Source organism: Mesoplodon densirostris, chromosome 7 (assembly GCF_025265405.1).
Source record: "Mesoplodon densirostris isolate mMesDen1 chromosome 7, mMesDen1 primary haplotype, whole genome shotgun sequence".
Lineage (NCBI taxonomy): Eukaryota > Metazoa > Chordata > Mammalia > Artiodactyla > Ziphiidae > Mesoplodon > Mesoplodon densirostris.
In genome coordinates this window covers 105,458,266-105,483,696 of record NC_082667.1, presented here as the reverse complement: position 1 = coordinate 105,483,696, position 25,431 = coordinate 105,458,266, and the positions used below count along the sequence as shown (strand labels likewise).

The following is a 25,431-nucleotide window of genomic DNA, read 5'->3' as shown; positions in this document are numbered from 1 at the left end:
CTCCTTCAGGGACCCACAAAGAGTTAATATCCTGGGGCCCAGCCTAGGAAGATTCCAGTTCCTGCCCAGGCCCAAGATAGTCTCTGGCCGCATTCCCTTGGCATGCTAGGCTGCAGAGGAGGAGGAGGGGCCCACTGCCCACCTGCCTGGGATTCCTGCCTCAGTCCCAACTCCAGAGAAGGGGATGGGGGTGGGTGCCATGAGGTGTGGACAGAAAGCGAGTAAAACAAGACCAGGACAAGTCACTGGCCAGCTCAGACGTGTTTGTATTTCTCTTTTCTTAGCTCAGTGAGTACTGGGTATGTGTCACACTGCCAAATCCCCAATCACAAGTCTCCGTGAACGGGCAGTGAGCTGGGATAATAAAACCCCTGACATCACCATTCCAGAAGCTTCAGAAGACTGCGTATATAAGGGGCTGGCTGTAGCTGCGGCTGAAGGAGCTGACCAGCCAGCTGAGTCCCCACACTCGCCCAGCCACCATGGACATCGCCATCCACCACCCCTGGATCCGCCGCCCCTTCTTTCCTTTTCACTCTCCCAGCCGCCTCTTTGACCAGTTCTTTGGCGAGCACCTGTTGGAGTCTGATCTCTTCCCAGCTTCTACTTCCCTGAGCCCCTTCTACCTTCGGCTGCCTTCGTTTCTGCGGGCACCCAGCTGGATTGACACTGGGCTCTCAGAGGTAAGCCTCCCCTCTGCCAGGACAGGTGAGTTCATTCTGGAGCCTCCTGGAAGCGTCTGCATCCACTGTCCTTTTCCTCCTGGCCTAAATCTGACTAGGTCTAAGGGTCCCAAGTGTCTTAGGCTCTTGTGTGTCCTGCAGTGAAGAAAGATGAGGTCCCTCGTTCCTCTCTTCTCTAGTCACCTGTTTGTATTCGATGCACCTCTGTAGTTCCTCTCTTCCCATGTCACCTGTTTGTATTCGATGCACCTCTATATCCTATTTATTACATTTTTTTCATGTGTTATGAAGATCATTCTCTGTCCCATCTTCTAAGTAGGATGTCCCTCTCTGGTTTGGTTCATAATGATCTACAGGGAAAGAGCTGCCTTCAGACTCCTTTGCTCACCTCTTCTAATACCTCACACTCCTGGCAAATACTATCATCTCAAGTTCCAGAGCCAGGAGGCAGTCCTACCTCATCCTGAGCTTTTCATCCCAGCTGCATGGAGCTGGAGACAGCGGCCACTATTTTCTTCCTTTCTATTCCCTCTTCTATGATTTTCTGGGTTTCTCAGGGCTGTGACAGGGCACTGGCCTGGGTCCAAGCCTAATGAGGATAGAAGGTAGATCAATTTAGGGACCCCCCTCCACTTGTCCTGAGAGGGTAGGAGAATGGGGCGAATAGATAAGATTGACAGAAGCTGTCACAGATAACACTCTGGTTTAAAAATATTCAAGAGTGAGTAAACAGGAGCCAAGTGGGCAAGGGCTTTGGAAGGACAATCAGAGCTAGCAGAACATTCCAGATTGAGTGGGTGGGAAACTTGGCAGAGACCTGAGTAAGAAGAAGGGGCTTTTGTCTCACAGACAAATGACAAGGCCAGGCATTGGGTCAGAGAAGCAGCAGAAGCCATGCCCAGACCCATCCTTGTGATTTGTCCCCTGGGTGGCCTGTCTTCTTCCCTGTCCCTGTAAATAAAGTTTGGCCTGATGACCAAATGGTGTGCCTTGGGTACCACTGTAGTGGCACCCCTGAACTAGAGAGTCATGTTTATTCAAAAGGGGATTTTTAGCTAAAAAGAGGAGGATAAACTACCTGGAAAGAAAGCAAGTCTGCAGAATGAGACTGTATTAGTGTTGTTCATATTCCTACTACTTTTGTCTTCCCCTCCCCCACCTTGCTATTTCCAGATGCGGCTGGAGAAGGACAGATTCTCTGTCAACCTGGATGTGAAGCACTTCTCCCCAGAGGAACTCAAGGTCAAGGTGCTGGGAGATGTGATTGAGGTGCACGGCAAACATGAAGAGCGCCAGGTACGGAGCTGACTTTCTGTTCTGCTCATTCATCCAGCGCGTACAATATGCCAGAGACTGCCATCAGCCCCTGAGGCTGGCAGCATTCCATTCCTAAGCCATAAGAGTGAAGAACAGGGATAAACCTGTTGTTGTTATTGTTGTTGTTGTTTTGGCCAGAGAAGTGATCTTTGTTGTTTGTTTTGATTTGATTGCCTCAGATGGGGTAGATGGGATGTTAACTTCCTGTTTAAGCCGGTGGTTCTCAACCTTGAGCACATTAGAATTGCCAGGGGAATTAAAAAAAAAAAATCCCAGGGCTTCCCTGGTGGCACAGTTGTTGAGAGTCCGCCTGCCGATGCAGGGGACACGGGTTCGTGCCCCGGTCTGGGAAGATCCCACATGCCGTGGAGCGGCTGGGCCCATGAGCCATGGCCACTGAGCCTGCACGTCCGGAGCCTGTGCTCCACAACGGGAGAGGCCACAGCAGTGAGAGGCCCGCGTACCGCAAAAAAAAAAAAAAAATCCCAATGCTCAGGCATATCCCAGGTCAGTTAAATCAGGATTTTTCAAAGCTCCCTAGGGGATTCTAATGTACAGTTAGTCAAGGTTGAAGACCACTGATTTAGGAGTAGTGGTTGTCAGACATCTGATTGCTTTATATAATTAATTAACTGCATGCACTCGGAAGGCCCTTGAATTTGAGACTTTTCTTTCAGATGTTTTGGAATTCACTTCTCATTAGCCCATCTTAATGCTGAACTACTTGCTTTGCCTAAGCTTCAGAGCTCTACTCACCTCCTAATACCCTAGACCCATGTGGAAATTAGTTGAGAGCCTGTCTGGATAAATGCTTGAGATTCAGCAGGTGTAACGGTTAGGGTCAGAATTCTTGAGCCAAATTCTAAAGAATGGAATAGCTTTTCATTACTTTCTGGGAGAGTTTTTCAATGAATTTGCTTCCTACCGAAGGCAGTGAAAGTGGGGAGTCCTTGCCACTGGACTGCCAGGGAATTCCCAACTCAGAAACTTGTGCACCAAACAGTATAGTGTGAGGTCCTCAAGCTGTTTCAGTTTTGCTTGTATGATTCAACTTTAGATCAGAGCCTCCCTGGAGGGAGTCTTTATTGTTGTTGTTGTTATTATTAGGTCTATTGGTCTGGAACCTTCTGGAACATTCCTGAAGAGTCAGGACAATTTCTGGGTTTCCTCAGGGACTCAAATCTTAAAAGCCAGATGATATTCCAAATCCTGTAGGCCCAAAAAACATTGATCTAAACCTCTAGGACATACCCCTGAACATGTCCATGTCTATGTCTGAGGGTTTAGAGAGCTATGAAGTTTTGGCTGTTCAGACTTCTCAGACTCTCATTGGTAGGAGTGACCACCTAGGCAATTTCATCTTAGTCCGAAACAGAACAGCTATTTAGCTTTCTCTCATGTTGCCATGCATTTGGCCACACCTAAGGAGAAGGACGATGTCTGAGTTCTAGGCAAGTGATGCTATTTCCTGTTCTTATCTCTCTACCTCTTTCCTTATTCTCTTGGATTAGGATGAACACGGCTTCATCTCCCGGGAGTTCCACCGGAAATACCGGATCCCAGCTGATGTGGACCCTCTCACCATTACTTCATCCCTGTCATCTGATGGCATCCTCACTGTGAATGGACCAAGGAAACAGGTCTCCGGCCCTGAGCGCACCATTCCCATCACCCGTGAAGAGAAACCTGCTGTCACTGCAGCCCCCAAGAAGTAGATGCCCTTTCTCTAACTGCATTTTTTAAAACAAGAGAATTTCCCCACCACTGAATGAAAATCTTGTGACTAGTGCTGAAGCTTATTAATGCTAAGGGCAGGCCCAAATTATTAAGCTAATAAATATCATTCAGCAACAGATAACTGTCTTGTGTTTGAATATTTAGTGATAATCATCACATATGATTTAGGGGACTCCAGGGATATTAGAGTCAGAATGACTGTTTCCAGCATTTACTTATGGGATAAATTTAGCAAGTCACTTAAACTTTATGGTCTTTAGGTCTTCCATTTATAACAAGGGGTACTGATTTGTACACTAGTTGTAAGGAGTAAATTAAGGAGAAAAAGGAGGTAAAGCCCTTAGCAGAGTTCAAGGAATATTAGTTCCTCTCCTCCCTCTTTGATTTTGGCCCTCAGTTCCAATAACAGATCTGAATGAGGTCTGGATGACAATGCATAAAAGGCCTTAGTGCATCTCTGAAATTAATCATGTCACCAGGGAGGAGATGGTGTCCTCAACTTTGACATTTTGCTACTGATAAGCATTGCCTTCAGCTGATTCACAAGGTGGACAGGTGATTATCACAATAGGACAGGTAATTACGCCAAACAAGCCTCTCAGGTGTAGTACCTTAATTAGCCAGTAAACACCTATTAAAACTAAGACTGGGAAATATACAATCCATTGACCCACAATTTAAAAAGGTTAACTTTTGTATTTTATTTATTTTTAAATATTTATTTATTTAAGCCACTCTGGGTCTTAGTTGTGGCACGTGGGGTCTTTAGTTGCAGCATGTGGGCTCTTAGTTGTGGCATGCATGTGGGATCTAGTTCCCCAACCAGGATTGGAACCCGGGCCCCCTGCATTGGGAGTGTGGATTTTTACCCACTGGACCACCAGGGAAGTCCCTTATTTTTTAAATTTTATTGAAGTATAGTTGACTTATTATACAATGTTGTGTTAATTTCTGCTCTTCAGCAAAGTGACTCAGTTATCCACATGTATATATATTTTTTCATATTCTTTTCCATTATGGTTCATCACAGGATATTGACTATAGTTCCCTGTGCTATATGGTAGAACCTTGTTGTTTATCCATCTTATATATAATAGTTTGTATCTGCTAATCCCAAACTCCCAATCCTTTCCTCCCCCATCCCCCGCCCAGGCAACCACAAGTCTGTTCTCTATGTCTGTGTGTCTGTTTCTGTTTCATAGGTATGTTCATTTGTGTCATATTTTAGTTTAGTTTAGTTTAGTTTTTTTTTTTTTTTGGCCGCACCACGTGGCATGTAGGATCTTAGTTCCCCGACCAGGGATCAAACCTGCACCCCCTGCATTGGAAGCATGGAGTTTTAACCACTGGACCACCAGGAAAGTCCCTTTTTATTACTTATTTATTGGTGTGTCATATTTTAGATTCCACATATAAGTGATATCATATGGTTTTTGTTTTTAAAATGTTTAAGAATTACAGTGAATAACAACAGATCAATAAGTGATTATATTATTTAGCTTAAACAAAGACATACTGCTCTACAAAAACACCTCTATTTCACTTTTGTGAGTCTAGACAAACTTCTGATTCAATTAATGAAAAATAGCCCTGGTATAAATGTTTAGAGACCACTCTTATTTTTCCTGCACCCTCTTCCAGTTGATTTCTGATTTCTCACAAGGACTCTTTCCTTCACAAAACCTACAGTTTGGGGATTGGCCATGCTTTTAAAATATGACATGTGAAACAACTGTTGAAAGCTTTTGTGTTGCAGGGGTGTGGAGCTAGGACAATATACATTGCAAATCTATACATGTTCAAAATGATTTCTCTTAAAAAACAACTTCCTAATAGTCTGAAATGCTGTGATCTAGCCAGAAGTCAGATTTCTCTAAACTTAGAGCCAATTTTTATGGCTGTGTAGCAGACATTGTTGGCTACCTAAGTAACCTATTTACCACCTTCAGTCTTGCCAACAGCACCCCAGATTGGTTTAGGTATCCACCATATTCTTCCTAGCCATGTGCTTCAGGAAAGTGAAGGGATCCCCCAAGCTCCAGTCAGAATTGGTCTAAATCGATCATGGAAATTCCCCTCCTTCTGTAGGGATTAGTCTTGAAAGGGCTACAACCGAATTATGATAAATGAGACAGGATGGAAATTTGCTATAGATGCTTCTAGAAAGGCTTTTTACCTTTAAAAAGACTTGCCAAAAAAGAGAGAAGGAGGGAGGGAAGAGGGAGAGGGAGAGAGACAGCGAGAAAGAGAGAGAGACAGAGAGAGAGATTAATTTTTTTCTTCCTCTGCATGTTGGAACATGAGAATGTGATACTCAGATTGCTGTAGGCATCTTGAAACCATGAGGGAGCCTCCATTATATACTGATGATGGTTGAGCAAGAAGATGGTAAGACTCCGAGACCTTGATGGGTCATTGAACGGCTTAACTGGTCAACTTTAGAGCTTCCTTACTTCACAATGTCTTATTACATCTCATTTTTGTTTAATCTTTTTTGATGAGGGTTTTATGTTACTGGTATGCAAAAACACCTTAACTGATTGAGGCTGAATTAAGTAGTGTAAAAAACTGAAGAATGCTCTGGAAACCATGTGTCAGCTTTAATCATTTTAGTGAATTACCAGATTTCTCAAGCAGACATAATCTTAATGATTTGATCTTAAATGAATCACACTTTGTCTATTAGAGTATGATATTTATGTTTTTGACAAATTTGTTCAGAATGTGCAGGGTCACCTTTTTTGTTTATTATTACCATACCCAAGTTAGACTAGTTTTTTGTTGTTATTCTTTTCCAGATCACATGCTTTGCTATAGCTATTTGTTCACTGCTATTAGTATAGGACTTTTCTAGTCTAGCATATTTGAGGGATTTTTCTTTAGCTTTATAGATAGCTCTTCCATAATTCTACTTCATTCCCTATGTCTGAATTATGCCAGAAGTTTGTTGAGGCAATTTTAATTAGCATTTATTATGTTTTTTAATATGAGCTAACATTTATTAAGCACTTACTATTAGGTATGCACTGTGCTAAGAAGTGCTTTACCTTTTTTTAAACTATCATTTTTTTAAAGAATAAATCTGGGAAATGTGTGTAGAGTACATACATATAATTTCAATGAGATGTAACATTTAGAAACCAAATGGATGTTTTGCCTAATGGTTTGGGAATGATATATATTTTCATGATTAGAAAAATCCTATTCTATTTAATACCTCACATTTTATTTGAATATTGTACTGGATTTGATCTTTGCTCTGAAGATTACAATGACTAGTTTTTTAATGTATATATATTTTAATTAATTTACTTATTTTTTTGACTGCGTTGGGTCTTCGTTGCTGTGCATGGACTTTCTCTAGTTGTGGCGAACGGGGGCTACTCTTTGTTTTGGTGCACAGGCTTCTCATTGCAGTGGCTTCTCTTGTTGCGGAGCACGGGCTCTAGGCATGTGGGCTTCAGCAGTTGTGGCTCATGGGCTCTAGAGCACGGGCTCAGTAGCTGTGGAGCATGGGCTTAGCTGCTCCGTGGCATGTGGGATCTTCCTGGACCGGGGCTCGAACCAGTGTCCCCTGAATTGGCAGGCGGATTCTTAACCACTGTGCCACCAGGGAAGTCCCTTACAATGACTATTCATTCAACAATTATTTGAGTGCCTACCATGTGCTAGCTACAAAAATAAGACATGCTTTTTTGCCCTAACACAATTAAAAATTGAGCAGAAGAACAGGCAAGTAAAAAGACTTAGATTTCAAGTTTCTACGATGTCCACTCAAAATGTCTGTTATGGGGACACTTAAGGGGCTTACCTACCCTGGACATAGAAGGAATCCTGGAGATGGTTACTCCTGACCAAATTTTTTTAACAGCTTTATTGAGATATCATTCATTACTATACTATTTACCCATTGAAAGTGTACAATTTAATGGTTTTATTTATATTCACAGAGTTGTACATCCATCACCAAAGTCAATTTTAGGACATATAATTAGCCAAGATGCTAACTTATAACCATTAGTTATCACCCTCCAATGCCCACCCCTCAGCCCTAGGCAACCTCTAGTCTACATTCTGTCTCTATGTATTTGCCTATTTTGGACGTTTAAGTGGAATCATACAATACGTGGCCCTATGTGACTAGCTTCTTTCACTTAGCAGAATGTTTTAAAGTATCCGCCATATGGTTGCATGTATCAGTACTTCACTCCTTTCTATTGCCAAATAATATTTCTTTACATGGATCTACTGCCTTTTATTTACCCATTCATCAACTGATGGACATTTGAGTTACTTCCACTTTTTGTCTATTATGAATAATACTGCTATGAAAATTCATGTACTAGTTTTTGTGTGGACATATGTTTTCATTTCTCTTGAGTATATATCTAGGAGTGGAATTGCTGGATTATATGGTAACTTTCCATCTAGACTTTTGAGGTACTGTCAGACTATTTTCCAAGGCAGCTGCCCATTTTTAAACAAATTAATGTATTTTGTTTTTATTTGTTTTTGGCTGTGTTGGGTCTTTGTTGCTGTGTGCGGGCCTTCTCTAGTTGTGGCCGGCGGGGGCCACTCTTCGTTGCGGTGCCCAGGCTTCACTGCAGTGGCTTCTCTTGTTGAGGAGCACAGGCTCTAGGCGTGCGGGCTTCAGTAGTTGTGGCTCGCGGGCTCTAGAGCGCAAGCTCAGCAGCTGTGGCACACGGGCTCAGCTGCCCCGCAGCATGTGGGATCTTCCCGGACCAGGGCTCGAACCCAGGTGCCTTGCATTGGCAGGCAGATTCTTAACCACTGCGCCACCAGGGAAACCCAGATGCCCATTTAAAATTCCCACCAGCAGTGTATGAGGGTTCCAACCTCTCAATATCTTCACCAACAGTTATAATTATTTATCTTTTTGGTTATAGCCATCCTAGTGGGTGTCTGACTGAATTCTTAATGGTTTATAGGACTTGGCAAGGTTAAGAGGGAAGAAAATGCATCTAGAAGGGGGAACAGCATGAAGTGCCCAGGCAGGTATTGATATTTATGTTTGGTTGGAGCACTAGATATATGAGAGGGAATGTGGGAGATGAGGAATAAGAGTCAGAAAGTAGAGAAAACCCTGCTAAGGAGTTTGAAGTTTATTTTGAAGGCTATAAAAGCCAATGAAAGATTTTAACCAAGAGACTAGCATGATACACTCTGCAGTTTTAGACTTAATCTGGGAGCAATATAGTGATTGATAAATACAGACCAAAATGGAAAATAGAGACATCAACCAAAAGGGTAAGAGCAAGAAATAATGGGAAAGTGGAATATGGCAAAGGCAATAGAGATGTAACAAAGAGGGACATAATCAAGACATAATGTGGAGATAGAATTTATAGGGCTTGGTATCTGTTTTAATGGGAAGGATGACAAAGGGGGATTCAAAATAATTTCTTGCTTTCTGTTTTTGACAATTGTGTGAATTTATTATGCAATATGTAATATTAAAAATAAGAAAGAGTGGTTAAGACACATAAAAGAAAACTATGGAATTCACCAAGATATGAAATATATAAGATTGACAAATTTGAGACTGAAGATTATGAACTCAGTTGTAGGTATCAGGAAATTACCTCAACCATATATGAAAAACCCACAGCTAACATCATACTCAGTGGTGAAGATTGAAAGTCTTTCCTCTAAGACTAGGATCAAGACAGGGATGTCCACTTTTACCACTTCTATTCAATATATTATTGCAAGTTCTAGCCAGAGCAATTAGGCAAGAAAAAGAAAAGCATCCAAGTTGGAAAGAAACAAGTAAAACTATTTCTAATTACAAAAGACATTATCTTACATATACAAAACCCTAAAGATTTCACCAAAAATATAAATTAGAACTAATAAACAAGTTCAGCAACATTGCAGGATATAAAACCAACAAACACACAAAAATTAGTTGCATTTCTATACACTAACAATGAATAATCCAAAAAGGAAATTAAGAAAACAATTTCATTTGCAATAGCATCAGGAAGAATAAAACATTCGAGGAATAGTCGAGGAATAATCTCGACTAAGGAGGCAAAAAATTTGTGCACTAAAAACTATAAGACATTGTTAAAATAAATTAAAGAAGACATAAATGGAAAGACATCTATGTTCACAGATTGGAAAACTTAATACTGTTAAGATATCAATACTAGCTAAAGTGATCTACAGATTCAAAGCAATTCTTATCAAAATTCCAATAATGTTTTTTTCAGAGATAGAAAATTCCACCCTAAAATTCACAGATTTCTCTAGTTGCAGCGGGCTGGGGCTACACTTCATTATGGTGCATAGGCCTCTCATTGTGGTGGCTTCTCTTGTTGTGGAGCACGGGCTCTAGGTGTGCACCTAGAGCTGCATTGGGCCACAGTTGTGGCACACAGGCTCAGCAGTTGTGGCTCATGGGCTTAGTTGCTCTGTGGCATGTGGGATCTTCCTGGGCCAGAGCTTGAACCTGAGTCCCCTGCATTGGCAGGTGGATTCTTAACCACTGCACCACCAGGGGAGTCCCAAAATGGTACATTTTATGTTATGTATATTTTATCACAATAAAAGATATGCTGAATCCGGCTCCTGGACTTCAGACTATACTACAAAGCTACAGTAATCAAGACAGTATGGTACTGGCACAAAAACAGAAATATAGTTCATTGGAGCAGGATAGAAAGCCCAGAGATAAACCCATGCACATATGGTCACCTTATCTTTGATAAAGGAGGCAAGAATATACAATAGAGAAAAGACAGCCTCTTCAATAAGTGGTGCTGGGAAAACTGGATGGCTACATGTAAAAGAATGAAATTAGAACACTCCCTAACACCATACACAAAAATAAACTCAAAATGGATTAAAGACCTAAATGTAAGGCCAGGCACTATAAAACTCTTAGAGGAAAACATAGGCAGAACACTCTATGACATACATCACAGCAAGATCCTTTTTGACCCACCTCCTAGAAAAATGGAAAAAAAAAAAACAATGGGTCCTAATGAAACTTAAAAGCTTTTGCACAGCAAAGGAAACCATAAACAACACGAAAAGACAACCCTCAGAATGGGAGAAAATATTTGCAAATGAAGCAACTGACAAAAGATTAATCTCCAAAATTTACAAGCAGCTCATGCAGCTCAATATCAAAAAAAAAAAAAAAAAAAAAAACCCACAACAACCCGATCCAAAAATGGGCAGAAAACCTACATAGACATTTCTCCAAAGAAGGTATACAGATTGCCAACAAACACATGAAAGGATGCTCGACATCACTAATCATTAGAGAAATGCAAATCAAAACTACAATGAGGTATCACCTCACACCAGTCAGAATGGCCATCAACAAAAAATCTACAAACAAGAAATGCTGGAGGGAACTGGCGGAAGTGACGTTAACAAAGGGAGCCAGGAGTTCTGTAGAGTCAGAAAGGGTCGCCAGTAGCGGGCGCCGCGGCCGTTTGCGGCTTAACTTCGTTTTCGCCGACCGTTAGTTGTCTCCGCAGTGACTCCAGAAGCATCACTGTTTCTTGGTGTGCATGAAGATAACCCAGAGAGTTGAGGAAGTCGCTAAGAGTGTGCTGGGGATGCTCTAGGAAAAGGCTGAATGCTGAGGTGATTCCCAGTCCAAAGGTTTTTGATTTGCCAAAAAGAAAGTGAACCTCATGGATCAGAACAACAGCTTCCCACATTATGCCCAGGGCCTGGCCTCCCCTCAGGGTGCCATGACTCCTGGAATCCCTATCTTTAGTCCGATGATGCCGTATGGCACAGGACTGACTCCGCAGCCTATTCAGAGCACCAACAGTCTGTCTATTTTGGAAGAACAGCAAAGGCAGCAGCGGCAACAACAGCAGCAGCAGCAGCAGGCGGCAGTGGCAGCCGTTCAGCAGTCGACCTCCCAGCAGGCAACCCAGGGGGCCTCCAGCCAGACACCACAGCTTTTCCACTCACAGACTCTTACGACCGCACCCTTGCCGGGCACCACTCCCCTGTATCCCTCCCCCATGACTCCCATGACCCCCATTACCCCTGCCATGCCAGGCTCGGAGAGCTCTGGGATTGTGCCGCAGCTGCAAAATATTGTATCCACAGTGAATCTTGGCTGTAAACTTGACCTAAAGACCATTGCACTTCGTGCCCGGAATGCTGAATATAATCCCAAGCGGTTTGCTGCTGTAATCATGAGAATAAGAGAGCCCCGGACCACTGCACTGATATTCAGTTCTGGGAAGATGGTGTGCACAGGAGCCAAGAGTGAAGAACAGTCCAGACTAGCAGCAAGAAAATATGCCAGGGTTGTACAGAAGTTGGGTTTTCCAGCTAAATTCTTGGACTTCAAGATTCAGAACATAGTGGGGAGCTGTGACGTGAAGTTCCCTATAAGGTTAGAAGGCCTTGTGCTTACCCACCAACAGTTCAGTAGTTATGAGCCAGAGTTATTTCCTGGTTTAATCTACAGAATGATCAAACCGAGAATTGTTCTCCTTATTTTTGTTTCTGGAAAAGTTGTATTAACAGGTGCTAAAGTCAGAGCAGAAATTTATGAAGCCTTTGAGAACATCTACCCTATTCTAAAGGATTTCAGGAAGACAACGTAATGGCTGTCATGTACTCCTGCCTCCCCCACCCACTTGTTTTATTAAAACAAATCAGTTCTGGTACAATTAGTGGTGTTGTGGACAGCCCCATGTGATGAGAGGATGGATGTCTGGTTGTAGGTTGCAGCACGAGGTGAAGCTCTCCTGCATGTGTACCCCATAGGGATGCCAGGGAGGGGGTATTATTTCTGCACAGAGAACACCGAAGTGTTACTGTAAGTTGCTCGAACTGTGCTGCTATTTGGGCAGCGCTGCCCGTTTATTTATATTTACATTTTAAGCACTTACTGTTGTTGACAAGTTGGTTTAAGGGACAAAACTTTTAAAGCCACCTCAGCAATCCATTGGACTTTGTTTAATTTCTTCCCCATAAACCACAGTTTTTATATTTCTACCAGAAAAGTAAAAATCTTTTTTAAAAGTGTTGTTTTCTAATTTGTAACTCCTATGGGTTATTTTTGTGCCACATTCCGCCTTTTCAGTATTGCAGGACAGAATAGAAATGTATTAATGAAAACAAATGGCTGTACATATTTTTCTTCCTTCAGAGTACTCTGTACAATAAATGCTGTTTATAAAAGTGAAAAAAAAAAAAAAGAAATGCTGGAGAGGGTGTGGAGAAAAGGGAACCCTCTTGCACTGCTGGTGGGAATGTAACTTGATATAGCCACTATGGAGAACAGTATGGAGGTTCCTTAAAAAACTAAAAATAGAACTACCATACGACCCAGCAATCCCACTACTGGGCATATACCCTGAGAAAACCATAATTCAAAAAGAGTCATGTACCACAATGTTCGTTGCAGCTCTATTTACAATAGCCAGGACATGGAAGCAACCTAAGTGTCCATCGACAGATGAATGGATAAAGAAGATGTGGCCCATACGTACAGTGGAATATTACTCAGTCATAAAAAGAAACGAAATTGAGTTACTTGTAGGGAGGTGAATGGACATACAGTGTGTCATACAGAGTGAAGTTAAGTCAGAAAGAGAAAAACAAATACTGTATGCTAACACATATATATATGGAATCTAAAAAAAAAAGGTTCTGAAGAACCTAGGGGCAGGACAGGAATAAGGATGCAGATGTAGAGAATGGACTTGAGGATATGGGGAGGGGGAAGGGTAAGCTGAGCTGAAGTGAGAGAGTGGCATGGACATATGTACACTACCACATGTAAAATAGATAGCTAGTGGGAAGCAGCCGCATAGCACAGGGAGATCAGCTGGGTGCTTTTGGACCACCTAGAGGGGTGGGACAGGGAGGGTGGGAGGGAGGGAGACGCAAGAGGGAAGGGATATGGGGATATATGCATATGTATAGCTGATTCAGTTTGATATAAAGTAGAAACTAACAAACCATTGTAAAGCAATTATACTCCAATAAAGATGTTAAAAAATACGCTGGATACCTAGGGTATAGGACAGATATATAACATATAAACTTAAAACATGTGCCTATAAAATATTCATACTGCAGGAACACACACCAATGAATTATTAGTATCAATAAGAGACAACACAAATTCTAAAGTTGATCTGACAATACAATGCAATTTCCATCAATATCCTAACAGTATCTTTCTGTGGAACTTGACAAGTTGATCCTAAAGTTTATATTGAAATGCAAAGGGTCAAAAATAGCTAAGACCCTCTTGAAGAAAAACAAGGTAAAATGATTTGATCTACTGCATATTAAGACATACAATTATCATAATTAAGATAGTGAGGTAATTAAGCCATTGTAGCTAAGATGGGATTTTAAAAAATGACAAATAGGCCAATGGAATGTAAGAGAGCCCAGAAACAGTTCCAAGTATACACAGTTAGTTGACTTGTAATAAAAATGGCTTTGAAGTGCAGTGAAGAAGGTATGGTCTTTTTAATAACTAATATGGGGACAACTGGATAGCCATACAGAAAAAAATAAAACTTTGTCAGTACCTAACATCATATATAACATAAATTCCATATTTATACCCATGACATAAAATAATGAAGGTTTGGGAGGTAATATATGGGAGATATCTCCCAAATATTATATTGTTACCTTAAACAGGAGAGCAAAAAGATTGGAAAATACTGATGTTTAGTCATGTTAAGACGATTGTCTCCCAGTGTTCACCAACCCTAAACTATTCACAACCTTTTCTCAATCGCTGCCAGTTCCCCACAATGAAAGACCCATCTTAAAGCAGCGGAGTCATCCCAAATTCCTAAAAATACCCTACCCTAACGTCACCCTTTTCAATCATTAACAAGACTGTGTAAAGTTGAGGTTCTTCCTTGCCAAAGGCTTCATAAATAACTCAGTTTTGTTTGATCAACTTTTCTTCGGTGACTTTTGTGGGGGAGTAAAAAACGGACAATCCTTATCTTTTTTAGATATAAACTGAAATATTTATAGATGAAATAATACAATTTCTGAGAAAAATTTAAAAATAGAGAAAGTAGATAGGGATAGATAAGATTGGTAATAACCATTGTTGAAGGTGGGTAATGGTACATGGGAGTTCTTTATACTATTCTGTCTACTTTTGTATGTTTTAAATCTTCTATAATAATAAAAAGTTATTTTTCTTTTTCTAGTCCTTAAGAGGGGATATATTTATTAAGGTCACAGTAAATGTAAACTCTCTGACCATGACTACCAGGCTCACATCCAGAAAGCATCTAGCCAAATGTGTTCTAAGTCATGATGGATTCTGCAGTTCCGCCCCTGATGGAAGGCAGGGAAAAGCAGAGTGGCTGTAGATTTGAGAGAAATAATTCTTTTTAATGCCTTCCTACAACACCCGTAATGTAGACCTAAGAGTAGAAATAATTAACTTAAATTTGACATTTAAATTTGGGTTTAAAAAAAAAAGGAATAGAGAATATTTTTTTGTGCTTTATTTATTCAGAGAGTGAAATTGTGCTACAGTCAGCTAAATTCTTAGTTGTTCTTCGAATGTGCTCCTTCCTACATTCTACGCTAGAAAAATGAAACTTCTTATTCTTTCTTAGAATCATGGATTCTGAAATTGGCAGTTATTAGGATTCCACACACAAACAGAGTGATGCTCAATTTGAGGCTCTGAATAGCTACTCATGTAAGTTGACTTTTCTTTGCATTTGTATGGAGGAGGAACCAGCTCAGGTTGATGTCCTGGGAACCAGTGAGGCTCTCGCTTATACCCTGAGGGAAGAGAAAAGAGAAGGAGTCTTAGTAACCAATCTCATTCTTATTTCTGAGGGAATAGACAGTGAGGGTATAGACAGTGAATCATGTCAAAATTGAGAAAACAGAGAAATCATTCACTCATCCATTCACTTATTCATTCATTCAATTTACTTTAATTTGTGTTCCTTCTATGTTCCAAGCACTGAGTTAGGTCCTGAGAATATAAGAATTAAAAAGAATAGTCCAGGGCTTCCCTGATGGCGCAGTGGTTGAGAGTCCGCCTGCCGATGCAGGGGACACGGGTTCGTGCCCTGGTCCGGGAAGATCCCACATGCTGCGGAGCGGCTAGGCCTGTGAGCCATGGCTGCTGAGCCTGCGTGTCCGGAGCCTGTGCTCCGCAACGAGAGAGGCCACAACAGTGAGAGGCCCGCATACCGCAAAAAAAAAAAAAAAAAAAAAAAAAGAATAGGCCACCTACTATGGGTTGAAAGTGGTATTTTGTTGTTGTAGCTTGTATCATATGTCGTTTCAAAATAGTGTCCAAACTGCAAAGAAAAAGTAGTAGATTAAAAATACAGGAGTCTATAACCAATAATGGGAAATACAGGACACAATGACATGAATTCTAACAGGCTGTGTCATATTTTAGATTGACTATAAGTCTATATGTCATTAGCCTATATCCTACTAATGTTCACATCCTTTGTTGGTTTGTTTGTTTAGGAGATTTAAGGGCAAGATGCAGATAAACAACAAGTCTAGGTAGGCAGGGACCAGGGAAGAAGCTACCCTGAGTCAGAAAACATTATATATATATATATAATTTCTGTAGATTGATGAAGTCCAAAGAGAAGCAAGAGAAAAAGCATGCTACCCATCCTTTCATGACCTTACAATAATATAATGGTCAACTTGATAGTAAAGTGGGATAGGCATTCCAGCTGAGGACTGTTGCCCTTTCCCAACCACTCAATGAACAGAAGTCTGAGAGATCTCAACATTGGAAGTTATCAGATTCCTGCCTCTCAAATTGCCATTGGTATTTCCTTTTCTAACAGAAGGAAACAAAGAAGAGAAAGTTCAATTACCTGGGAAGGCAAGGGTTTGGGCTGCACGATATTCTTTAGGTCATATCTTTCCTGGTTCCAGTTGCCCATGAGGGTACGGTTTGAATAGGCATCTTCATTAGTGGTACATCTCCATCCATACTGGAAAAACTTGGACATATCATTCCAATCTGTCCACACTTCAGCATGGCCATCTGCATTAATGAGGCTGCCACAGTGTGGGTTCGTAAGGAAAGAGGTGAGGCACTGTCTCTGGGAAAAGGCAGGAATAGAAAAGCTTGTTGCACAAACCAGAGAGGAGGAAAGGCATCCCTATCTCTTCCTTCGCCAAGCATAACATAACACCTTCTATGAGTCTAGGCTTTCCTCCCAGTTTAATTGTTGTGGTTCAGTTTCTTTCTCTCCAAGTTCATGAATCCTTTGACCTGCCCTCTCAATCAGCAGTAGTAGGTGACTATATAGATTAAATGTCCCCCCGCAAAAGACAGGAGAACTTCAGTACCCCCAATACTATATGGAGAACTAGAAAATGTTCTGGTAATTTTGAGATGTAGGAATTTAAGGACTAAGAGTATTGCTATCATCAAAGAGGACAGGAAAAAATGAGAGTTGGATAACTAGATAATATAATAAATGATCAATAAATGATAGTTTCCTTCCTTCTGGGCCCAGATCAAATGTCACTTCTCAGGATGTGGCATTCCCTTTTCATGATGCCTTCCCTCAAGTTAACTTCTCTTTCACTTGTCTCACACAGAACTTTATATTCACATCTTTATATATTTATAACTTTATACCATATGTTAGAGTTCTTCAAGGAAATGTGGAATCTCCTACAATGATCCCTTGAGGACAGGATCTGTGTCTTTTTCATTACCATATCCTCTCCTTCTGTCTACCCTCCTAATCAATAGTACTTTGCACATACCAGATGACCGATGTCTGAATTTCAATTTTTTATAAGTAATCAGAAGCCTAACCATGTTTACTTTTGGTTAAAAGATGAGTCTGGTCCCTTGGCTTAGGAGCAAGACAATACCTTCCCTGAAGCTGAGTCATTTGAAGTTGAGGAGCTTGTGTTGTTTGAAGATTTTATAGTAGAGTGACAGAAAACCTTGCTCTGCCGTTCCATGTTCTTTAAAGGAAGAGATGTTACCAAACCTGGCCCTCCCAGTTCTCCAAGCAAAGAAAGAATATAGATCACCCAGATCACCAGATGGCCATGAGTTGGGAGTCACCACCCACCCACCTTTCCACAGGTAGAGACAAAGCCAACACTGTAGGTTTAAAGGTAACTGCTCTCACACCATGTGCCTTTGTGATGAAAGATGCACACACTGATGTCAACAAACAGCATGATGACTAAAGAGTAGCTGGTCCTACAAAGTCCAACAGACCAAGTACTCAGACTGCAAACCAAGATGACACCGTCCCTGGGGCTGTAAGGACAGACATCACCACCCACTCAGTCATCCAAGCCTGAAACCTGGGGCTTATCTTAGACTCTGATTTCTCTTTCAACTCCCTACATCCATTCTCAATCACTAGGTCTTGTTGATTTTTGAATCAGTCCACTACCCTCCATCTCCATTGCCAAGTTCCAATTCAGATCACTATCAGCCTTAGTTTCCATTACTGCAGTAGCCTTCTCTCTGACCTCCTTGCCATCAGCCTTTTTCTCCTCCTATCATTTCTCCATAGGAAAGCAGAATTTTTGAAAATGAAAATCGAACTGTGTCATCTTCCTATTTAAAATCTTTCACTGGCTGGCCACTGTTTTCAGAGCAAGGTTCAAGGTTGTTAAAATGTCTATATGACCTGGTCCCTGCTTAACTTTTCCGTCTCATCTGTTACCCACTCTCCCTCCAAGTACATTTCAGCCAAACTCAGCTGTTGTGTTTTTCCATCATGCTTTCGCATGTATTGTTCCTTCTGCCTCTGCACTCCTCTTGACTCAGGTAAGGTGCACTTTCCTCCCTTTACCTTTCGATCCAGGTGCACTTCATCCAGGGAATCTTTCCACTTCACCCCCAAACTTGGTAAGGTTCCCCTCTGTGTGCTCCCACAACACCCTGAATTACTCCATTCATAGCACTGCATCCCACTAAATCAGAATTGCCTCTTTTGCTGTGCATCCTCCACGGATGAGATGAAGGCTGTTAGAAAATCCTCTGTGTCAGGATGCAGGACACAGCCCAACCTCTTCTTGGCCTCAGCCCGGCCCTGCTTCCTTCACTCAGAACTCGCCTCACCTTCGACCTGTCCCTCGGCACTAGTGACTGCTTGTGACCTCATGTAGGTGTGACGAAGTCGCTCATGGCTCAAAGGCATCTATTTTAACACTTCCGATAGGGTGAGGGAGTGAGGGGACGGGGTGGTCGGTGTATTGCTTTTGCACTCACGGATATTTTCTTCCTCGGATGTTGCTGCACCAGACTGTGAAGACAACCGGGCGCTCTGGAGCGTCATCAACCAGCGACGGGTGAAGAGGTGGGGCCGCAAGAAACCGGCGAAGGAAGTGACGTAAAAAAGGAGCGCCTCCGAGAACGCGAGCTGGGAGTACGTTGAGGCTATGGCCCCTCGGCGCCTCCTGTTGGTTGGGGAGGGGAATTTCTCCTTCGCCGCCGCTCTGAGCGAGACCCTGGATCCGAGCACCAGTATAACTGCCACCTGCCTCCAGCGCCCGGCCGACTTGGCCCGGGATCCGCTGGCCCGGGAGAATCTGCAGCGCCTGCGCGAGCGAGGTAGCGAGGCCCACCCCTCCGTGAAGCCCCGCCCAGCTGTGGCACCGTCCAAAGTGGAAAGGGTGGGCACGTGGGGATTCAAGGAATCTGGGGGTTGCTCTTGGTCTTTACATGGACATTTACAGAGAGCCTGCTGTGTGCCTAGACCTGGGTTGTTTTTCACGGTTCAGGTTAGGGAGGGGTTTTCTCTCGTTCCAGGTCTTAAGACATCCTTCTGTCTATATTTCGTTCCAGGTACCGAGGTACGCTTTGGTGTGGACTGCACCCAGCTGGTAGATGCCTTTGAACTGCAAGACAGAGAGTTTGATCGAATTTATTTTAACTTTCCGCACTGTGGACGCAAAGCTGGAGTAGCTAAGAACAGGGAACTGCTTGCCAAGTTTTTCCAGAGGTGAGCACTCAGAAGTGAAATGTTTAAGATGTACATTACATTGTTACTGCACTCAAACATGTTAGTCTGGGAAATATGGCGTACAAGAGAATATAATGCTCCAAAGGAACCCACAATCTAGTTGGAAAGGCAGACATTTAACCCTAAATGCTAAATAAAAGTACTAATAATGTACTGTTGGGCCGGCAAAGGGAGGATCATCTATTTTTGATAATACAAAATGATGGTAGTATAGTCTAATTTAGGAGCCAGACTGCCTGCATTCAAATCCCCACCCACCACTTAATAGTTTTGTGATTTTTGTGATTAAGTTTACTTGATCCTTACTTGCTTTTGCTTCCTCATCCATGAACTGAAGACGTTAACAGTAACTACCTCATAAAATTATTGTGAACGCAAAACAGTGCTTTATACTATTATACAATAACATATGATACTAATGGAGGTCTCTTTTGCTCATAGTTGTCATGAAACTTTTCACAGAGGCCGTATTTTAAGTTAACAGGCAGGAGGGGAGTGAAAAGAACAACTTTCTAAGTGGGGAAGAACAGCCTGATCGCTGAATCACATATAGGAACTTTACAGACATTGACTTTTCAATGAGATATAGATGAACAATACAAAAGCAACGTTGGATAACTCTGTTGTCAGCCACTGGTATCAGTTATGAGTTGAACATTGAATTTAAATTCTTGTTTACTTCCAGCTACTTTTTTTGCATGTTTGAAGTCTAATAGACCTTTGCAAATAGATATGATTGGATTTTAACTATTTCACAGCCAAACCATATATATACAGCTAACTCCTATGGTAACTTCTACTTGTTTCTGATAAACGGCTGGTGTTTCCCTATCTCCGTTAGCTGTGCAGATGTTCTTGCAGAGGAAGGAGAAGTCCATGTGGCATTGTGTAGAGGACAAGGTGGGACTCCTGCTGATAAGCCCATGAGAGAATGGCACAACAGTTGGCAAGTGGTTGCTATGGCAGCTCTGGGGGGATTCATTTTAAGTGATGTGCATCCCTTCAGCTGTGAGGCTGTGCCAGGGTACAAGTGCACTGGATATAGGTAAGTAATAACAGAGTTCTAAGCCTTTTCCATCTCTCTCACTAATGATAAAAAAAATCTCAGAGACATACTTTTTCCTTGTCTATTTCTTGATCCAGTCTCTAGAAGTACTTGCTTTCTTTAATAATGACAGTCTTAATAATTGCTGTCTATTTTGCCAGGAGTCAAGATAAGTCCTTTCATGTAGAAGGTGCTTTGAACCATATCTTTACCCGGAGCTTACCCTATGAAGGTTTGCAACCAAGAATTTCCAGGATCAAACTGGGTGACCACTGGTTTTCTTTTCTAGAACCAGAAGTACTTGTAGGAAAACTGCACAGGTAACCTGATTTTACCAGAAATCACTTCTATCTCTAGTTGTATCCTGATTGGCTTGATAATCAGGCAACCATACATTGAATGGATGCCACATTAATTGTTAATGATGTCATGCTGTGAATACTTGTCAGTCTGGCCTGCACAAGCCTCTTTAGAATTAAAAATTGTCATATTTTCTGCAAATATCATATGATATCACTTATATGTGGAATCTAAAAAAAGGGTGCAAATGAACTTATCTACAAAACAGAAATTGAGTTACAGATGTATAAAACAAACTTATGGTTACCAGGGGATAAGATGGGGTGATAAATTGGGAGATTGGGATTGACATATTCACACTACTATATAAAATAGATAACTAATAAGGACCTACTGTATAGCACAAGGAACTCTACTCAATACTCTGTAATGGTCTATATGGGAAAAGAACCTAAAAAAGAGTGGATATATGTATATGTATAACTGATTCACTTTGCTGTACATCTGAAACTAATACAACATTTTAAATCAACTATACTCTAATAAAATTTTTTTAAAAAATTGTCATATTTTCTGGTATATTGTAGGCTGTCAGAGTTCTGAAACACATGATATCTCTCTTTATGGTAGATGATTTCTTTGTTTCCTTTCCGGATCAACTTAAGGATAATTCTTTTCTATACAGCTATTTGTGCTTTTAATTCTAGCTACGTTATAATTATTAATAATTTTAAGTTAAAAAGTTTATTTTTGTGTGTGTTTAAACAGGGGTTTCCTAGAAGCACCTTCATATCATCCTATCAAAACCATAAATGAGAAACTCAGTGCTGAATTGGGGAAAGCTTTCCCTCTAAAAAGGCTGAAGTGTTCTTCCCCTTTGCTGCCACAGGGAGACACCAGTCTTCTCACTTCCTGCCACTGTGACATCCTATCATCTGCCTTTTGGATTAGTCTCCGTGAAGATAACTCAAATTTTGAGTCCCTGACTGGTGGGACAACACAAGACATGGAGGACTTTCTAGTGTCATTTTCAGAACTCAGCCTTCCCAAGAACCCTAGAAGAGACAGTAAGGAAGAAGCTCAGGAAGGAACGTATGGCCAGGCCAAGGTCTGCCTTAGACCTTCTCTTCTAGTTCATGTTCAGGCTCTAATCCAAGCACCAGACTTCCTCCCAGGTTCTCTGTACGTCCTCAGTGGACCTGTCTTTCAGAAGTGCCGCATCTCACCTTTCACAATGCCAGCATTTCATGAGACTTTGTTTATCCTTGGATTTAATAAAAATCTGAAGGATGGCTGTCTTCAGTCACTACTGGATCATCTGAAGGGCATTCTAGATAGCCTTCTGACCCAGACATTGCTCAAGGGCTCTAAGCTGGGCAGTTCAGTGGAATTTGTCTTTCAGCCACCTGGGGAAGATTATATGATTACTGTGAAGTCTCAAAATTTTGGCCCAGATTGTGTTAAGGATTTGATTATTGGGTCTGTTACCACATCTGCTACAAGCATCATACACAAAGACCAGTGTTTTGTGTGTGTGTCTATGAACTTGGACCTATTAGCCATGCTTGTCTGGGGTATCTCTGATTGGAGGATGTTGTGGACCTTTGATAATCGTTTCCTGAAGAATTTTGCCCCTGGGAAAATAGAACCCTTTAAAAGCTATTCCCTATATCCTCCATACTATGTGCATGATATTAGTTTTTGGTTAGATACAAAGAAAAGATTTGATGAAGTAGAGTTTCACACTGTGGCCCGAGCAGTGTCACAGGACACTGTCATATCCATACAATTCCTTAGTCGTTTTCAGCATCCAAAGACGGAACAGGTCAGCCTCTGCTATAGATTGACCTACCAGACCTGTGACAAGGCCCTCACCCAGCAGCAGGTAGCATCAATGCAGTCCCAGCTAAGGAAGGAGATTCAACAACGACTACATGTGACACCTCGGTAGTTTAGTAAATTCATCTCTACATAGTGATCCTCATGGGTGTGGATGAAAAAGACCAATTTGTAACCGGTAGTTCTTTACACTTTTTTTTTTTTCATCTTTTACTTCGTGACTATAGCTACTGATGGTTGACTTTAAAGATACCTGTGACTCGATCACTTAAAGTTTACAGACTATAATGTGAGTGGTGACCTTTGGAGTTGTGCAATATTTTGTTCATGAGTAATGACTAGGAAAACAAACAAAACAGCATCTTATGCACTAGATGTTGTAATGCTGAAACAGTAGAATTTGAGTGTCTCATCAAATATATTTATAAATATATTTTCCAAATTGTCAATTCCTCTTTCCTTAACTCTATCATATCATCTCTCTAAATCATTGAGAATAGTTGGGGTGTTTTTGTTTTTTTTTTTTTTGCGGTACACGGGCCTCTCACTGTTGTGGCCTCTCCCGTTGTGGAGCACAGGCTCTGGACGCACAGGCTCAGCGGCCATGGCTCACGGGCCCAGACGCTCCGTGGCATGTGGGATCTTCCCAGACCGGGGCACGAACCCGTGTCCCCTGCATTGGCAGGCAGACTCTCAATCACTGTGCCACCAGGGAAGCCCTGAGAATAGTTTTTAGAGTCAGACAGACCGGCATTTATTACCTGGGTAAGTTGCAAGTGTTCCGTATTGGTATCGTCATCATGTTTATTCTGTGGTTGACTGTTGTTAAAGTCATGGAACTAAGTAAGTGTCACACTTAGAGTTCACACCTGGGTCTGTCTGACTCTAAATCCCCTGTTCTTTCTGCCACTTTCTGTTACTTTACTTTTCCTTCCATAGTTTTTTCAACAGTAATCTCTGAACTGTGATTAACACTTCACTTTTCCCCCCTAGATTTTGGGACTTCCTGTTGTAAGCATCTCTAAGGGACATTGGGAGATTGGCTTAGCCCAGGACTCTGCAGAATGGGGTGCTATAATGTGCATTAATGTATGTTCCTGTTAATTAATAGTTAGGCTCCACCAATTGGAGCTATATTGTAAATTCTGTGAAGGAAATAACTTATTAATTCCTTTTATTAAAAAAATGTTTTAATTGAAGAATAGTTGATTTAATATGTTGTCTATCCTTGTATTTGGAGAAGAGCATGTGGAAAGGCAAGAATTGAAGCAAAGAAACAAATTAGGAGGTTATTATAATAATGCAACTAAGATATGATGGTGACCTGGACCAGGGTGGTAAAAAGTGTTTGGACTGGGTAATAATTAGAAGAACTTACTGATGATTTAAATATATGTGCATGCATGAATGTTTTGGAGTTAGAGAAATAGAGGAATCAAACAGAATCCCTAGGTTTTTGACCCAAGCAACTGGGAGAATAGAAGTGTTTTTAATCAGAATAGGAAAACTGGCATGGGAGTAAGTTTGGGGAGTGAAGAATCAAGGGATCTCTTATGGACATATGTATTGCTTAGCTCTCCACATAGACTTAAAGCTACTCGAGGGCAGGTAATGTGATTTATAGCTTTCTTCCATCCCCAGTAGTGCCTGGTACATGTGAAACCAAGCAGACCCTGCAGGGCCTTCCTGGGGACAGATTCCCCCACCCTCTCCGAGTCTCCTGCCTCTTGTTTGCAGAAAAGCTTTAGCCTCCTAGGCCTTCCCTGAACTCTAAAGAGTAGTTTTTTTGTTTTGGCCTTGCGGCATGCGGGATCTTAATTCCCTGACCAGGGATCGAACCTTTGTCCCCTTCAAGGGAAGTGCGGAGTCTTAACAACTGTACCACTAGGGAAGTCCACCAAAGAGCAGATTTAACCTGAGAAATGGGAAAATGCAGAAACAAAGGAAAACAGTCATGTAAGACAAAATTATGATAGTTTAGCCATAAAAAAGTCAAGTACCTTTAGTTCCTCCTCAAGGGCCATAGATGATATCCTGAGCCATATCCTTGTATGTTTTATTGATCCTAAACCCCTTCCAGGTGGAAGAAGTTAATTGCATGCTGATCACCAGCACGAAGACCCCAGGAGGTTGATGCTGTTGACCCCTGAAGTGCCAACCTGCTACCTCATCACCAACCAATCAAGGATGTCCATGAGCTGATCAAGCACACCTCAACTCTTTCCCTCACCTTGCCTTTAAAAAACCTTCCCTGAAAGCTTCCGGGAGTTTAGGTCTTTTGAGCATAAGCTGCCTCTTCTCCTTGCAATAGACACTGTACTTTGCTTCAACACAACCTGGTGTCAGTACATTGGCTTTTCTGTGTGTAGGCGAGCAGACCCAATTTTGGTTTGGTATCACTTGGATGAGGTGGATCTTAAAACAAGGGCAGGGTTGTGATGGAAGGGTTGTTAGGCAAGGAGGGCATGCATTCCAGGCAGAGGGCATACATGAGCAGAGGTAGAGATATGGG

General features: G+C 41.7%; 4 protein-coding genes across 6 annotated transcripts in view; 3 read left to right on the top strand and 1 right to left on the bottom strand.

Annotated features, from left to right (window-relative positions):
• The first annotated feature begins 317 nt into the window (after positions 1–317).
• CRYAB (crystallin alpha B) lies at positions 318–3,824 on the top strand. The gene is made up of 3 exons (XM_060104263.1): positions 318–683; positions 1,857–1,979; positions 3,512–3,824. Exons 1-3 carry the CDS (start codon positions 483–485, stop codon positions 3,713–3,715), a joined length of 528 nt encoding a protein of 175 aa, XP_059960246.1. The 5' UTR covers positions 318–482; the 3' UTR covers positions 3,716–3,824.
• Positions 3,825–11,375: 7,551 nt separating this feature from the next.
• On the top strand, positions 11,376–12,429 carry LOC132493566 (TATA-box-binding protein-like). Its single transcript, XM_060104256.1, has one exon. It carries the CDS (start codon positions 11,411–11,413, stop codon positions 12,344–12,346), a length of 936 nt encoding a protein of 311 aa, XP_059960239.1. The 5' UTR covers positions 11,376–11,410; the 3' UTR covers positions 12,347–12,429.
• A 2,789-nt stretch (positions 12,430–15,218) lies between these two features.
• CFAP68 (cilia and flagella associated protein 68) lies at positions 15,219–19,204 on the bottom strand. Of its 2 annotated transcripts, none has more exons than XM_060102734.1 (4): positions 18,982–19,204; positions 16,601–16,831; positions 15,991–16,057; positions 15,219–15,527 (listed from the first exon to the last, which is right to left on the bottom strand). In XM_060102734.1, the coding sequence occupies exons 2-4, from the start codon at positions 16,736–16,738 to the stop codon at positions 15,358–15,360; spliced, it is 375 nt and encodes a 124-aa protein (XP_059958717.1). In that variant the 5' UTR covers positions 16,739–16,831; positions 18,982–19,204; the 3' UTR covers positions 15,219–15,357. The 2 variants fall into 2 exon arrangements, with proteins under 2 accessions (XP_059958717.1, XP_059958718.1); XM_060102735.1 differs by lacking the exon at positions 18,982–19,204 and adding an exon at positions 18,832–18,967.
• The window catches only part of ALG9 (ALG9 alpha-1,2-mannosyltransferase), a 98,715-nt gene continuing 92,400 nt past the window's right edge, over positions 19,117–25,431 (top strand). Inside the window, exons 1-5 of one of the 2 annotated variants that reach the window (XM_060102731.1) lie at positions 19,117–19,323; positions 19,558–19,714; positions 20,577–20,780; positions 20,942–21,100; positions 21,849–24,064. In XM_060102731.1, coding sequence (XP_059958714.1) covers positions 19,152–19,323; positions 19,558–19,714; positions 20,577–20,780; positions 20,942–21,100; positions 21,849–23,031 — 1,875 coding nt within the window. In that variant the 5' untranslated portion in view covers positions 19,117–19,151 and the 3' untranslated portion in view covers positions 23,032–24,064. Of the gene's footprint in view, positions 19,324–19,557; positions 19,715–20,576; positions 20,781–20,941; positions 21,102–21,848; positions 24,065–25,431 lie in introns of those variants that run through there. The other variant, XM_060102732.1, reaches the window with a different exon arrangement.

What these genes read in the sequence shown, in the direction of transcription:
- CRYAB (XM_060104263.1), top strand. Translation starts at nt 483, where the DNA reads ATGGACATCGCCATCCACCACCCCTGGATCCGCCGCCCCTTCTTTCCT. An exon ending in TTGACACTGGGCTCTCAGAG is followed by an intron (nt 684 to 1,856) that starts GTAAGCCTCCCC and finishes TGCTATTTCCAG; the next exon opens with ATGCGGCTGGAGAAGGACAG. An exon ending in GCAAACATGAAGAGCGCCAG is followed by an intron (nt 1,980 to 3,511) that starts GTACGGAGCTGA and finishes CTCTTGGATTAG; the next exon opens with GATGAACACGGCTTCATCTC.
- LOC132493566 (XM_060104256.1), top strand. Translation starts at nt 11,411, where the DNA reads ATGGATCAGAACAACAGCTTCCCACATTATGCCCAGGGCCTGGCCTCC.
- CFAP68 (XM_060102734.1), bottom strand. Translation starts at nt 16,738, where the DNA reads ATGTCCAAGTTTTTCCAGTATGGATGGAGATGTACCACTAATGAAGAT. An exon ending in CCAAACCCTTGCCTTCCCAG is followed by an intron (nt 16,058 to 16,600) that starts GTAATTGAACTT and finishes TTTTCTTTGCAG; the next exon opens with TTTGGACACTATTTTGAAAC. An exon ending in AATACCACTTTCAACCCATA is followed by an intron (nt 15,528 to 15,990) that starts GTAGGTGGCCTA and finishes CTCTTCCCTCAG; the next exon opens with GGTATAAGCGAGAGCCTCAC.